The sequence below is a fragment of the Natrix helvetica genome (assembly GCF_964273705.1).
Source record: "Natrix helvetica genome assembly, chromosome: 3".
NCBI classification, from domain to species: Eukaryota; Metazoa; Chordata; class Lepidosauria; order Squamata; family Natricidae; genus Natrix; species Natrix helvetica.
This window is the reverse complement of record NC_138549.1, coordinates 171,392,607-171,408,400: the sequence shown is the minus strand read 5'-3', so window position 1 is coordinate 171,408,400 and position 15,794 is coordinate 171,392,607. Positions and strand designations below refer to the sequence as shown.

General features: G+C 49.5%; 1 protein-coding gene across 1 annotated transcript in view; it reads left to right on the top strand.

Moving 5' to 3' along the window:
- Window positions 1-14,208, top strand: part of PCMTD2 (protein-L-isoaspartate (D-aspartate) O-methyltransferase domain containing 2) — a 53,372-nt gene extending 39,164 nt beyond the window's left edge. The window contains exons 5-6 of the mRNA XM_081949775.1: window positions 4,531-4,654; window positions 11,001-14,208. Coding sequence (XP_081805901.1) covers window positions 4,531-4,654; window positions 11,001-11,380 — 504 coding nt within the window. The 3' untranslated portion in view covers window positions 11,381-14,208. The remainder of the gene's footprint in view (window positions 1-4,530; window positions 4,655-11,000) is intronic.
- Window positions 14,209-15,794: the final 1,586 nt, after the last annotated feature.

Genomic DNA, 15,794 nt, shown 5'->3' with positions numbered 1-15,794 from the left:
AAGGAGCAAGCCCACTGGGTGGAGAGTGGGAGACCTAGAGAAGGAGCAAACTCACTGGGCAGAGAGTGGGAGACCTAGAGAAGGAGCAAGCCCACTGGGTGGAGAGTGGGAGACCTAGAGAAGGAGCAAACTCACTGGGCAGAGAGTGGGAGACCTAGAGAAGGAGCAAGCCCACTGGGCAGAGAGTGGGAGACCTAGAGAAGGAGCAAGCCCACTGGGTGGAGAGTGGGAGACCTAGAGAAGGAGCAAGCTCACTGGGCAGAGAGTGGGAGACCTAGAGAAGGAGCAAGCTCACTGGGCAGAGAGTGGGAGACCTAGAGAAGGAGCAAGCCCACTGGGTGGAGAGTGGGAGACCTAGAGAAGGAGCAAGCCCACTGGGTGGAGAGTGGGAGACCTAGAGAAGGAGCAAGCCCACTGGGCGGAGAGTGGGAGACCTAGAGAAGGAGCAAGCCCACTGGGCGGAGAGTGGGAGACCTAGAGAAGGAGCAAGCCCACTGGGCGGAGAGTGGGAGACCTAGAGAAGGAGCAAACTCACTGGGCAGAGAGTGGGAGACCTAGAGAAGGAGCAAGCCCACTGGGCAGAGAGTGGGAGACCTAGAGAAGGAGCAAACTCACTGGGCAGAGAGTGGGAGACCTAGAGAAGGAGCAAGCCCACTGGGTGGAGAGTGGGAGACCTAGAGAAGGAGCAAGCCCACTGGGCGGAGAGTGGGAGACCTAGAGAAGGAGCAAGCCCACTGGGCGGAGAGTGGGAGACCTAGAGAAGGAGCAAACTCACTGGGCAGAGAGTGGGAGACCTAGAGAAGGAGCAAGCCCACTGGGCAGAGAGTGGGAGACCTAGAGAAGGAGCAAGCCCACTGGGTGGAGAGTGGGAGACCTAGAGAAGGAGCAAGCTCACTGGGCGGAGAGTGGGAGACCTAGAGAAGGAGCAAGCCCACTGGGCAGAGAGTGGGAGACCTAGAGAAGGAGCAAGCCCACTGGGTGGAGAGTGGGAGACCTAGAGAAGGAGCAAGCTCACTGGGCAGAGAGTGGGAGACCTAGAGAAGGAGCAAGCCCACTGGGTGGAGAGTGGGAGACCTAGAGAAGGAGCAAGCCCACTGGGTGGAGAGTGGGAGACCTAGAGAAGGAGCAAGCCCACTGGGCGGAGAGTGGGAGACCTAGAGAAGGAGCAAGCCCACTGGGCAGAGAGTGGGAGACCTAGAGAAGGAGCAAGCCCACTGGGTGGAGAGTGGGAGACCTAGAGAAGGAGCAAACTCACTGGGCAGAGAGTGGGAGACCTAGAGAAGGAGCAAGCCCACTGGGTGGAGAGTGGGAGACCTAGAGAAGGAGCAAGCTCACTGGGCAGAGAGTGGGAGACCTAGAGAAGGAGCAAGCCCACTGGGTGGAGAGTGGGAGACCTAGAGAAGGAGCAAGCCCACTGGGTGGAGAGTGGGAGACCTAGAGAAGGAGCAAGCCCACTGGGCGGAGAGTGGGAGACCTAGAGAAGGAGCAAGCCCACTGGGCAGAGAGTGGGAGACCTAGAGAAGGAGCAAGCCCACTGGGTGGAGAGTGGGAGACCTAGAGAAGGAGCAAACTCACTGGGCAGAGAGTGGGAGACCTAGAGAAGGAGCAAGCCCACTGGGTGGAGAGTGGGAGACCTAGAGAAGGAGCAAACTCACTGGGCAGAGAGTGGGAGACCTAGAGAAGGAGCAAGCCCACTGGGCAGAGAGTGGGAGACCTAGAGAAGAAGCAAGCCCACTGGGCGGAGAGTGGGAGACCTAGAGAAGGAGCAAACTCACTGGGCAGAGAGTGGGAGACCTAGAGAAGGAGCAAGCCCACTGGGCAGAGAGTGGGAGACCTAGAGAAGGAGCAAGCTCACTGGGCAGAGAGTGGGAGACCTAGAGAAGGAGCAAGCTCACTGGGCAGAGAGTGGGAGACCTAGAGAAGGAGCAAGCCCACTGGGCGGAGAGTGGGAGACCTAGAGAAGGAGCAAGCCCACTGGGTGGAGAGTGGGAGACCTAGAGAAGGAGCAAGCCCACTGGGCGGAGAGTGGGAGACCTAGAGAAGGAGCAAGCCCACTGGGCGGAGAGTGGGAGACCTAGAGAAGGAGCAAACTCACTGGGCAGAGAGTGGGAGACCTAGAGAAGGAGCAAGCCCACTGGGCAGAGAGTGGGAGACCTAGAGAAGGAGCAAACTCACTGGGCAGAGAGTGGGAGACCTAGAGAAGGAGCAAGCCCACTGGGTGGAGAGTGGGAGACCTAGAGAAGGAGCAAGCCCACTGGGCGGAGAGTGGGAGACCTAGAGAAGGAGCAAGCCCACTGGGCGGAGAGTGGGAGACCTAGAGAAGGAGCAAACTCACTGGGCAGAGAGTGGGAGACCTAGAGAAGGAGCAAGCCCACTGGGCAGAGAGTGGGAGACCTAGAGAAGGAGCAAACTCACTGGGCAGAGAGTGGGAGACCTAGAGAAGGAGCAAGCTCACTGGGCAGAGAGTGGGAGACCTAGAGAAGGAGCAAGCCCACTGGGCGGAGAGTGGGAGACCTAGAGAAGGAGCAAGCTCACTGGGCAGAGAGTGGGAGACCTAGAGAAGGAGCAAGCCCACTGGGTGGAGAGTGGGAGACCTAGAGAAGGAGCAAGCCCACTGGGCAGAGAGTGGGAGACCTAGAGAAGGAGCAAGCCCACTGGGCAGAGAGTGGGAGACCTAGAGAAGGAGCAAGCCCACTGGGTGGAGAGTGGGAGACCTAGAGAAGGAGCAAGCTCACTGGGCAGAGAGTGGGAGACCTAGAGAAGGAGCAAGCCCACTGGGCAGAGAGTGGGAGACCTAGAGAAGGAGCAAGCCCACTGGGTGGAGAGTGGGAGACCTAGAGAAGGAGCAAGCTCACTGGGCAGAGAGTGGGAGACCTAGAGAAGGAGCAAGCTCACTGGGCAGAGAGTGGGAGACCTAGAGAAGGAGCAAGCCCACTGGGTGGAGAGTGGGAGACCTAGAGAAGGAGCAAGCCCACTGGGTGGAGAGTGGGAGACCTAGAGAAGGAGCAAGCCCACTGGGCGGAGAGTGGGAGACCTAGAGAAGGAGCAAGCCCACTGGGCAGAGAGTGGGAGACCTAGAGAAGGAGCAAGCCCACTGGGTGGAGAGTGGGAGACCTAGAGAAGGAGCAAGCCCACTGGGTGGAGAGTGGGAGACCTAGAGAAGGAGCAAGCCCACTGGGTGGAGAGTGGGAGACCTAGAGAAGGAGCAAACTCACTGGGCAGAGAGTGGGAGACCTAGAGAAGGAGCAAGCCCACTGGGCAGAGAGTGGGAGACCTAGAGAAGGAGCAAGCCCACTGGGCAGAGAGTGGGAGACCTAGAGAAGGAACAAGCCAACTGGCAGAGGGAGAGAGGTACAAAGCTGAAATTGTTGGGCCTTTAGTTTGATAGGGAAGAGGCAATTTTTCAGACTAGGACTGAGGGACACTTTAAATTGTATAGCATGCTGGGAGTTGAAGTCCACAAGTCATAAAGGGGCCATTGTTCCCCACTCTGAGCTATCTGATGGCGCTGGGGAGAGATACCATATTTTTGGGAGTATAAGACGTACCTTCCCCCCCCCTAAAAGCGTGGAAATGTTAGTGCGTCTTATACACCAAATACAGCCTTTTTTGGCCTCCCAAAGCCCCACCCCTGCATCCTATTTTTGCAAAACGAAAGGGCTGTTTTTCGCAAAAACAGAGGCATTTTTACCTTCCCCCAGCCCCCAGCAGCATTCTGCAGGCTTCAGCAAAATCGCCTCCATTTTTGCAAAAAACAACCCGTTTTCCATCCGTTTTTTGCAGAAAATGGGAGCGTTTTTGCCTTCCCCCAGCCCCGCTGAAGCCTGCAGAATGCTCCTGGGGGCCAGGGAGGACAAAAACTTTTTTTTCTCACTTACCTCTTCGAAATCTTGGTGCGTCTTATACACCAGTGCGTCTTAACAGTCCGAAAAAATATGGTAGCTTGCTGGAAAGGCTGTTACGGTGCAGTGTATCTCAACCTCCACAACTTTTAAGATACGGGAACTTCAACTCCCAGAATTCCCCAGCCAGCATCCTGTCTAGAGCATTCTGGGCATTGAAGTCCACCCAACTTTGGAACAGTTGAGTTTGAGAAACCCTAGTTTCTCAGTCTACAGCCCGCCATCCCACTCTTAGCAACTTCCAGGTCTCTAGAGCAGTGTTTTTCAACCTTGGCAACTTGAAGATATCCGGACTTCAACTCCCAGAATTCCCCAGCCAGCGAATGCTGGCTGGGGAATTCTGGGAGTTGAAGTCCGGACATCTTCAAGTTGCCAAGGTTGAAAAACACTGCTCTAGAGCAACTTCCAGAATTTCCTTGGGCAACGGGGCCACGGCTAAGTCTTCTGGGAGCTGAAGTCTGCCGCGAACCACTACGACTGCTGGGATTTACGTTTAGCAAGGGTCACATTTGCAATGTCTGAAGCAGGGAAGTGGGTGGGTGTATTGGGGGGCGGGGGGGGGAAGGTTGTGTTTGATGATTTCTGCCCCAGCAGACACTTGACCTCCTGCTTTTGTCGTTCCATGCAGCTGACAAAGATTACTCGAACAGGCCCTTCCGCCTGGCAGACCAAGAAAATCCTGGCTGTCTCCTTTGCTCCTCTGATCCAACCCAACCACTTAGATTCAGGGAAGTCAAGACTGGTTCAATTGCGTAAGTCAACCACACCTACGTCCACATCTCTGTTTATCTGTCCATTCGCTCCATTTTGAAGATTGGGTCTAGTGCTTAAGCCCAGAAGCCAGGAGGGTGTGAGTTCTAGTCCCGCCTTAGGCATGAAAGCCAGCTGGGTTTCTTTGGGCCAATCACCAGGAGACTCTGAGTTCTAGTCCCTCCTTAAGCATGAACGGCAGTTGGGTGACTGGGCCAATCAGGCTGTGAGTTCTAGTTCCGCCTTAGGCATGAAAGACGGCTGGGTGCAGGGGTAAAATGCTACCAGTTCAGGCCAGTTCACCCGAACCAGCAGTAAAAAAAATGCTTGACAAAGTTAAAAAAAACTTCCGACGATCAGCTGTGCTGCGCGATGGTAGGAACTTTATTTTTACATACTTTTTTTAAGCATTTGGGGTCCATTTTTGTGCCCAGGAGGCTTCCCTGAGACCTGCTAGGCCAGTGATGGCGAACCTATGGCACGCGTGCCACAAGTGGCATGCAGAGCCATTTGTCAGGGCACGCCATTTTTCATCCTCCCCAGGCTCCAGAGGCTTTATAGGAGCCTGGGGAGGGTGAAAAGAGCCTTCCCCCCCAAGGCCCTCCGGAGGCTTTATGAGCTTCCGTGAAGCCTCCGGAGCACAAAAAACAGCCCTAAGGGCAAACCAGAAGTTAGGGAACAGACTTCCTGGTTGCTCAGAGGGTCATTTGGACTGCTCCGGAGGCTTCAGGGAAGCCTCCTGAAGCCTTCGGAACGCTTAAAACGACCCTCCGAGCAAACCGGAAGTGACTTCTGGTTTGCTCGGAGGGTTGTTTTGAGCGCTCCGAAGGTGTCAGGAAAGCCTCCTGACGGTCCCTGAAGCCTCCGGAGGGCTTCCAGGGGGGCAGGGGAGGCTGTTTTCACCCTCCCCAGGCTCCTATAAAGCCTCTGGAGCCTGGGGAGGGGAAAAAAGCATGTAAAAATGGGGGGGTGAGCACCTGTAGTGCGCGCATGCGCACTGGGGGTGTCACACATTGCATTATGGGTATGGCACGCCCGCACATGACCTCCCTGCGCTCCCCCCACTTAAGGCACGCAAGCCAAAAAAGGTTCGCCATTGCTGTGCTAGGCCAAAAATGGGATGGTGGTGCAGAGAGAGAGGGAGAGGGGGGAGGGAGGGAGAGAGAGGAAGGGAAGAAAAAAAGAAAGAAGGAAGGAAAGAAAGAAAGAAGAAAGAGAAAGAAAGAAGAAAAAGAAAGAAAGAAAGAAAGAAAGAAAGAAAGAAAGAAAGAAAGAAAGAAAGAAAGAAAGAAGAAAAAGAAATGGAGTGGGAGAAAAAAGTGAGGGAAGGGAGAAAGAAAGAGAGAGGGAGGAAGGGAAAAAAGAGAGGAAGGAAGGACCATAAACCTGGCATTAGACGCAGCTTCAGAGGATACCATGAAAGAACACATCAGTCCAGGGCTGGAAGGGACCTGGAGGTCATCTAGTCCAACCCCCTGCTCCAGCAGGACATTGTTAAAGTGAGTTTCTGTCTTTTACACCATCACCACCCTAGTCACATGACCCCCACCAAGCCACGCCCACAGAACTGGTAGGGGAAAAAAATAGATTTCACCACTGGCTGGGTGACTTTGGGCCAATCACCAGGAGACTGTGAGTTCTAGTCCTGCCTTAGGCACGAAAGCCAGCTGGGTGACTTTGGCTTACTTTTCCATCAGTCTAAACCACCTCACAGGGTTGTGGGGAAAATAAAAGGAGGGAGGAGTATTAAGAATGTTTGCTGCATTGAGTTATTTATTTAAAATATAATAAAGTCAGGTTAGAGACAAGCACATCAACATTGACCACACTCGGTTGCTGAAGTCGCATTTTCAGCAATCGAGTTTGGAACAGTTTGCCTTGAGTTTGTATCGATTGTTTGCCCGTGCATTATGGCGGTTGAAGCTGAAGTAGCCGTTGACAGGTAGGACGTTGTAGCGGATAATTTGGTGTACTCTGATTTAATTTGGGATGATGTTTGGAACCCTGACACTGCGCTTAGGTCAGACCGTAGGCGGCCTAGTTCCAGATTCTTGGATGAGAAGCGAAACGTCTTCAGAGAAAAACCAGGAAGCGCAGGGGCCTCTTGAAAAAGAGAAGAAGGGAGGGGGGAAGCATCTGACTGAGAATCTTGATACTCCACTAGGCGTTGCCGACTCTAGGGGGCGCCGTTCTTCTCCTTTTCAAAGCCATTGAGCCAGCGCTGTCCAAAGACACATCTGTGGTCACGTGGCTAGCATGACATCATCGCGGTGACCTTCCCACCAAAGTGGCACCTATTGATCTGTTTAGGCTAATTTCGGACCGCAGGAAGCTGGGGGGGCGGGGGGGAAGCAACATGGCAGCCGTTACGATACTGCAGTAACTCCTTGATGTTGCAGCCATTCTGGTTGCTCGGGAGATCTCATTACAGGTAGTCCTCTACCTGTGACCACAATTGAGGCCAACATTGATGTTGCTAAGTGAAACGCTTGCTAAGGGAATTCCGCCCCATTTTAACCCCTTTTCTTGCCGCAGTTGCGTTTCAAGGTTTTGATTACGATCTTTAAAGCGCTCCATGGCTCAGGACCTAGTTACCTGCGGGATCGTATTCTGCCCCATACATCCCTACGACCCATCCGCTCGCACAGAGAGGGACTTCTCCAGGTGCCGTCTACCAGACAGTGCCATGGGGCGGCGCCTAGGAGCAGAGCCTTCTCTGTGGCGGGCCCAGCCCTGTGGAATGACCTCCCCCCGGATATTAGGACTACTACTGACCTCCGCTCCTTCCGTGCCAAGCTCAAGACCCACCTTTTCCAAATAGCTGGCCTGGCTCGACCATAACTTCGTAACGCTCCTGATGGGTTTTTTAATTTGGTAATTTTATTAGGGGATTTTAAATTGTATTTTTAACTGTCTTTCACTTAAGTCCATCCTCCTCCATGCACATATGTATATGTCTCTGTTCTCTTGTATATATGTTTGTCCTATGTGTATTTTTTATCCGTTTGATTGTACGCCACCCCGAGTCCTTCGGGAGAGGGTTGCGGCTAATCAAATAATATTATTATTATTATTATTATTATTATTATTATTATTATTATTATTATTATTATTATTATTATTATTATTATTATTATTAAGTGAATCACTGCCCTTGGTAAGGTTGTTAAGCGAATCCAGCTTTCCCTTTGATTTTGCCTGTAAGAAAGGGGATCGCATGACCCTGTGACACGGCAACCGTCATAAATATGAGTCAGTTGCCCAGTGTCTGGATTTTGATCCAAGTGACTCTGGGGATGCTGTCACCGTCGCAAGCGTGAACAATGGTCGTAAGTCACTTTTTTCAGGGATGTTGTAACTTTGAATGGTCGCCCAATAAGTCGAGGAGTACCTGTATGTCCTGCCTCGCTTTGGAAGACATTGTAGAGACCAGTCAGCTCTCTGCTCGTGCCTGGCATAGATTTCTCCAACTGGCCACCAGCTCCTTGATCAGACGCACTTTTTTGATCGGTGTAATTCCTGTGGAGTCCTTGGTGCTCTCTGAGCTTGGTGGTTTTCTTGCAGACATTGCATGACCCAACTAGGTGACATCATCAGTGCTTGAAGGGAGGGGTGTTTGTATAGAGGAGGAAGAGGAGGAGGAGGAGGAAGAGGAGGACGGTGGGATCTTTGGTGCACACTGAGCTTGGGGGTTTTCTTGCAGACGTTTCATGATCCATCTAGGTAACATCATCAGTGCTTGAAAGGGGTGTTTGAGTAGTGGAGGGAGAAGGCGGAGGAGGAAGAGGAGGAGGTGGAAGAAGAGGAGGACAGTGGGGTCTTTGGTGCTCTCTGAGCTTGGTGGGTTTTTTGCAGACGTTTCGTGACCCAACTAAGTAACATCATCAGTGCTGGAAGGGAGGGGTGTTTGTGGAGTGGAGGGAGGAGGAGGAAGAGGAGGTGGAAGAAGAGGAGGACAGTGGGCCTTTGGTGCTCTCTGAGCTTGGTGGTTTTCTTGAAGACGTTTCATGTCCCAACTAGGTAACATCATCAGTGCTAGAAAGGAGGGGTGTTTGTGGAGTGGAGGGAGGAGGAGAAAGAGGAGGTGGAAGAAGAGGAGGACAGTGGGTCTTTGGTGCACACTGAGTTTGGGGGTTTTCTTGCAGACGTTTCATGACCCAACTAGTTAACATCATCAGTGTTTGAAGGGGGGGTGTTTGTGTAGTGGAGGGGGTAGGAGGAAGAAGAGGAGGAGGAAGAGGAGGACAGTGGGGTCCTTGGTGCTCTCTGAGGTTGGTAGTTTTCTTGCAGGCATTGCATGACCCAACTAGGTGACATCATCAGTGTTAGAAAGGAATGGGGTTTCCTCTCTGCATATATACAAATGGCGTGCCTTATCGGTGGGAATGTTCTTGGTAGTTCCTTGATCAGGCTTGTTACAAATAATTTGTGTATAAAAAGAGCATTCCCGTTTCCTTCTAATGCTGATATTACAGGGAGAATCAGTGGAATGACCGGCCTTCAGAAGTCATGGGTGCTCCATTTATTGGAGGTTTTTAAGAGGAGATTGGACAGCCATTTGTCCGGGATTTATTTCTATTCTTTATTATGAAATGTATTGCTTACCAATCTCGTATGCAATGACTCTGGTATAGGAATGGTATAGGACAGTGATGGCGAAACTATGGAGCTGAGTTCACCCTTTTTAAAAGCCATTTTTCACCCTCCCCAGGCTCCAGAGGCTTTATAGGAGCCTGAGGAGGGTGAAAAGAGCCTCCCGCCACCCCCAAGGCCCTCCGGAGGCTTCATGAGCTTCCGTGAAGCCTCCGGAGCGCAAAAAATGGCCCAACGGGCAAACCAGAAGTTCGGGAACAGACTTCCTGTTTGCTCAGAGGGTCGTTTTGACTGCTCCGGAGGCTTCAGGGAAGCCTCCTGAAGCCTTCGGAATGCTTAAAACGACCCTCCGAGCAAACCGAAGTGACTCCGGTTTGCTCGGAGGGTCGTTTTGAGCGCTTCGAAGGCGTCAGGAAGCCTCCTGATGGTCCCTGAAGCCTCTGGAGGGCTTCCGGGGGGCGGGGGGGCTGTTTTCACCCTCCCCAGGCTCCTATAAAGCCTCTGGAGCCTGGGGAGGGGAAAAAAGCATGTAAAAATGGGGGGGTGAGCACCTGTAGTGCGCGCATGCACACTGGGGGGGGGTCGCACATTGCATTATGGGTATGGCACGCCCGCACATGACCTCCCTGCGCTCCCCCCACTTATGGCACGCGAGCCAAAAAAGATTTGCCATCGCTGGTATAGGAACTCCTTCTTGAGCAGGGGTTGGACTAGAAGACCTCCAAAGTCTCTGCCAACTCTGTTATTCTGTTAGTTTGCTAATGCCATGTCTGCAAGAAAACCACCAAGTTCAGAGAGCACCAAGCGCCCTGGAGTTCAACCCTGAGCTCCAGAGATTCTCTGTAGACGCCTGAAGGCTAAAACAGGCGATGAACGGTTGCAGAAACCGGGCATGGCTAGTCTAGAGAAGAGAAGGACCAGGGGAGACACGAGAGCATCTTCCAATATTAGAGAGGCTGCCACAGAGAGGAGGAGGATGTCAAACTATTCTCCAAAGCCCCTGAAGGCCAGACAAGGAATGGATGGAAACTGACCAAGGAGAGATTCCACCTGGAAATAAGGAGGAATTTTATGACAGTGGGAACAATCAACCAAGGGAACAGAAGTTGCCTTCGGAAGTTGTGGGAACTTCATCCCTGGAGGCTTTCAAGAAGAGACTGGACTGCCATCCATCAGAAAGGGTGTAGGGCATTGGTGTCAAGTGTTCAAAACATGCATGCTTGCACGCTAATTGATGCACGTATGCCCCAATCTCCAAAATGGAATCTGAATGTCCCCCTGCGCATGCGCCCCACTCTGCGCATGCATGCACGTCTCTGCACATGCACCCCGCACCCCATTTTGGCCTCCAGGTTGGTGCAGGTGGCAGAAATGGAGTAGAAAGGTAGGGCATGCTGGGGAGGGAACCTGCGGAGATCGGGAAAGGCCCCGCCCTCAGTGCATGCACAGCAAAGACCCAATGACCAGCTGGCCGGCGGGAGGTTTGGGTGCATGCATGGTGGAGCTGCGCCGGGGTGATGGCTGGCGTGCTCACAGAGAAGGCTCTGCGTCCAGCTGTGGCTCGCGTGCCATAGGTTCGCCATCACTGGTGTAGGGTCTCCTGCTTGGGGGGGTGGGGGGTTGGACTAGATGACCTACAAGGTCCCTTCCAGCTCTGTTAATCTGTTAAACACCTGTTCTATCGGTTTAGTGTCTAATTTCTGGCTCCAACACAGATTCCCTTACCTGTTCCCTTCTCCTCTTCCCCGTTTCCAGCCCCGGTGATGGTTCGCGGCCTACAGGACCTGGCTCGCATCGCCATCCGTGGCACCATCAAAAAGCTGATCCCTCAAGAAACAGCCAGCAAAAACGGGAACGGCCTCCGGAACCCGCCGAGGTTTAAACGGCGGCGCATCCGGCACCGCCGGATGGAAACCATCGTCTTCTTGGACAAAGAGGTGTTTGCGAGCCGGATCTCCAACCCTTTGGAAGACAACAATTGTGAGGAATTGGAGGAAGATTGCCGGGAAGAGGTGGAGAAACCTATGCCGGAACTGAAGCCCGAGCCGGCTACAAACACCTTGAGAGAAAAGATTCTCAGCCTTCCTCTCCCGGATCCTTTGAAATATTACCTGCTTTACTATAGAGAGAAATAAGAGCCTTGGGAAGCGACCGATCCGTCTGGGAGGGAGGCAGGACGATAAAACACTCAGCACGTCTGACCAGCACAAGGCCTCTTCTTGCCTGTCCACACAACCACCCCCTCCCCGTGGGAGTGAGAGCTAAACTGGGGGAAGACGGCTGCCAGGAATTTAAAAACGGGATAGCCTCTTTTATTTTATTTTCTCCCCTCCAGATCCTTTCCCTTGATTTGTGCGCTCCGGTTTTGTCCTAAGCAGAACTTCCTTGGTGGAGAAGAGAATGCGGCAAGCCAATCCCGTATTATCTGACGGAAGGGAAGGGTTTCGTTTAAAAAAAAAAAAAACCTGAAAGGAAAATCACACATTTGCTGAAATACCTGTGAATATCTCTTCTGTTTGTTCGTTTGTTTGTCTGTTCCTTCGTTCCTCTTTCTCTCTCTCTCTCTCTCTCTCTCTCTCTCTCTCTCTCTTTCTTTCTTTTCCAGGAAGCAGTTTAGCGGGACCCAAATGCCTCCTCGATCAGCCTGCAAAAAAAGAAAAGAAAAAACCAGAAAATTGTTGCGTCGGATTGGATTCGCTCAGCCTAGCATCTCCAAGAACCCACTGGAAAAATAAAATAAAATAAAATAGAACTCTTTATCGGCGAGTGGGGCTGGGAGGCTGGCCTCAGCTGAACGCACAAGGAATGCCTTCCCATCAGATGTCGAAGCAGAGCTTTTGCAAGACCGATTCCCCAGAGAAAATAATCTGGAAAAGAAAGAAATCCTCCCGTAGGATTTAAAAGGAGAGAGAGAAAAGGCCCGTGCGGCTTAAGCGAGGACGGTCAAATCGCGACACCTTAACGCCGCAGAAGTCTGACTTTTTTCTTTTTTTTTTCATTTGCTCGCCTGAAAATTTTGCTGGGTTTAATCATTGCCCACACGGATTTCAGGCGACGGAGAAGGAAATCAGCAAGAGAAGGAAAGCAGTTCCTTCAAACCCACTGGGCCTTCCCCCTCCCCCCTAAAAAATAAGAGTCCATTATCAAGTATGTCACAGAAGAGAGAATAATCGGGCACCTTGTTCGAATTCAGGTAGTTAGTTATCCTAACAGGAAGGGCCTGGAGAAAACTACCAGAGGGTGGGGGTGGGCTCTTGTATCTTTAAACCCCCCCCCCAATCTTCTGCTTTGGCAGAGAGGTAAAAACTCACCTTAGGTTCATTTCCCCCCCTTTACGGTAAAGCTTACTTTGAAAACATGGCACAAGACTTCTTAAATGTCCTGCTACACATAAATCCTTATTCTGGAAAGTTAAGCTTGGTTTTTGGGTTGGAATTTAGAGTGAGCGGAAGCAATAACTCTCATTAACTTTTTAGGGGTTCCCCCCCCCCCTTCTAGCTGAAATATTGGGCAGAATCATCCGATATTCCTCCAAGGGAAGCTGAAGGTAGTTTTCAGTTTGCTTTAGATTTCCTGTGAAACATTTTTTAACTTCTCAATATTCGTGGTTTGGCTGCTTAACCGTAAACCAGAGGTTAGCCTTGTTTTGGTATTTTTTTAATTTTAAGTTGAAATGCAGGCAAGAAACCATTTGTTTTAGCTCTGGCAAGCAACTCTCCTCATTCTGAAGTGTAGCGGCAACATCCTCCAGATTTACTGGGAGCTGAATAAACCTGTGCTTTTGTGATTCCCGTCAGGGGAGGCACAGACACACCCCACTAGTCTAGTAGGCACTGCTTGTGCAATGTTGCGTTCCATGTTGTGTCCTCTGAAGCTTTTGTGTCAACTTCGGTATCTTTCATTCTGCTCTAAACGATGCTGTAAATTGTTTGATGCCCTGTATCGCTCCTCTGGTCCGTTGGTCCTTATTGGGCTCTCCATCCTCTTGGGTGAATGGCCCCGTCACGTTTTGACACCCTAGGCCTCTTTTCCCCGTGGCAGGCTCAAGTTTTTTAATTGTCCAGAAAGCAGTTTTATCAAAGAACCTACGAAGACTTGGGTTTTTATCCTCACCTTTCGTTCAGTCAACCTTCTTCTTTCGGCGTTAAATGAATTTCTGCCTCCCAAAGAGGCGTTCTTTTCATCCGCTATGACTTCTTTCCACTTGTTATTGGGTTTTCTCAAGAAAGAAGGATCGGAATTATTGGGTGAAGGTTTTTGCTTCGTTCTTCTCCGTTGTTAAAAAAAAAACACAACGATCTAGGGATCTTTTGTTTTCGGCGCGTAAAAAAAATCAAACAAAGAAAGCAACCAAGGATCTTATGCAGCCTTTTTCTCTCGTTTGGGGTGAAAGATAGCAAGGTTTGCAAGCCATCGTGATTTTGTTCCGTTGTTGTTTTATCAATATACGAAGGTAGAAAAATGTGCGTTTGGGTGACAGCATAACTGTGAAATAACATAGGCTTTAACGTTGCAACAGAAGAGGAATTGTTAGTGTGGTATTCCTACACACCAGCATTCACACACACACACACACACACACACACACACACGTTAATCCAGTCAGTGTGTTTTAGCAAACTAACGTGGCCTGTGACATCTGTTCTTGCAAAATATATATATATATATATTGCCGTTCCCTCCAATGTTTATTGTTTCCAGTTTCACATAAGCATCTTCTTTTTTTCTTTTCTTTTTTTTCTTTTTTGGTAGTTTTGGATAGAAAGAATCACCAAGTGGTACCCTTACAAAAGGTTTTGCTTTCCTAAGGTAGTTTAAAGATGTAAATAGCGTAGAGATGAAGATTGGAAAAGGAAAGTTACTTCTGGAGCACGGAGGCCGTTGGAAAGAAAGCGGTTTCAAAAGTACAGATTTTTATCCACATACATGTCTCTGTCAAATAATAAAAATGGTTCCACCTTAAGTGGTAGTCTTGGTGCTTCGTCCTGGGGATAAATTCTCCTGGTGGAGGTTCCTCCCGTTCTTCTCACAGTCACTTTCAGAATGGAGCTTCAGAATCGGGGGGCAGGGGGTGTGTGGCCTGGTTAAGGGAAGAAAGCTTAGAGAGTGTTCCCCTTTGAAAGAGCTCCAACTGTTTCTTTGTCCATTCATTATCTATCTATCTATCAAATCAATCTATGTATCTCTCTAGCTATCTCTCATCTATCTGTCATCTATCTCTCATCTATCTAACCATCTATTTAGCCATCTAGCTAGCTAGCTAGCTATCAAATCTGCCTATGTATCTCTCTATCTATCATCTATCTATCATCTATATAACTATCATCTAACTATCATCTATCTAACCATCTATTTATCTAGCCATCTATCATCTATCTGCCATCAATTTAGCCATCTATCTATCTGTCTGTCTATCTGTCTATCTTTCAAATCTATCTATGTTTCTCTCTAGCTAGCTATCATCTATCTACTATCTATATCTATCTATCATCTAACTATCATCTATCTAACCACCTATCTAGCTATCTATCATCTATCTATCTGCCATCTATTTAGCCATCTACCTATCTGTCTGTCTGTCTGTCTGTCTATCTATCTATCTGTCTATCTTTCAAATCTATCTATGTATCTCTCTAGCTATCTATCATCTAGCTATCTAGCTATCATCTATCTAACTATCATCTATCTAACCATTTATTTATCTAGCCATCTATCTATCAAATCTACCTATGTATCTCTCTAGCTATCTATCATCTATATATCATCTATATAACTATTTATCTATCTATCATCTAAATATCATCTATCTAACTATCTATTTATCTAGCCAGCTATCATCTATCTATCTGCCATCTATTTAGCCAACTATCTATCTGTCTATCTTTCAAATCTATGTATCTATCTATCATTTATCTGTCATCCATCTATCTAGCTATCTAGCTATCATCTATCTAACTATCATCTATCTAACCATCTATTTATCTAGCCATCTCTCTATCAAATCTATCTATGTATCTCTCTAGCTATCTATCATCTATCTATCATCTATATAGCTATCTATCATCTATCTAACTATCATCTATCTAACCATCTATCTATCGCATCTATATCATCTATCTAGAACTATCTATCTATATATCATCTGTCTGTCTATCATCTATTCTTCTATCTACGTACATACCTACCCTCCAGAAGTTGTGAGTGCCCCATCACTAGAGATTTTAAAGAGACTGGACAGCCGTTTGTCTGAAATGGACTAGGATCTCCTGCTTGAGCAAGGGGTTGGACTAGAAGACCTCCAAGGTCCCTTTCAACTCTGTTATTCTGTTATCCGTGTAGCGCAGAAGCCGAAAACGAAGCTGTGATAAAAGCATCCGTCCATTCCTATAAGCCATAGGAATTTTTAAAAGCGATCTGTTTTTGGTATCTGATAGATTTAAAATGTCATCTCTGCCCTTGAGACATTTAAACATGGGTCACTTAATAGGAAAGCAGTGACCTCATCATGAAGGACATTAAACTTTCTAATCCCTGGAGTTAAGATCCGGA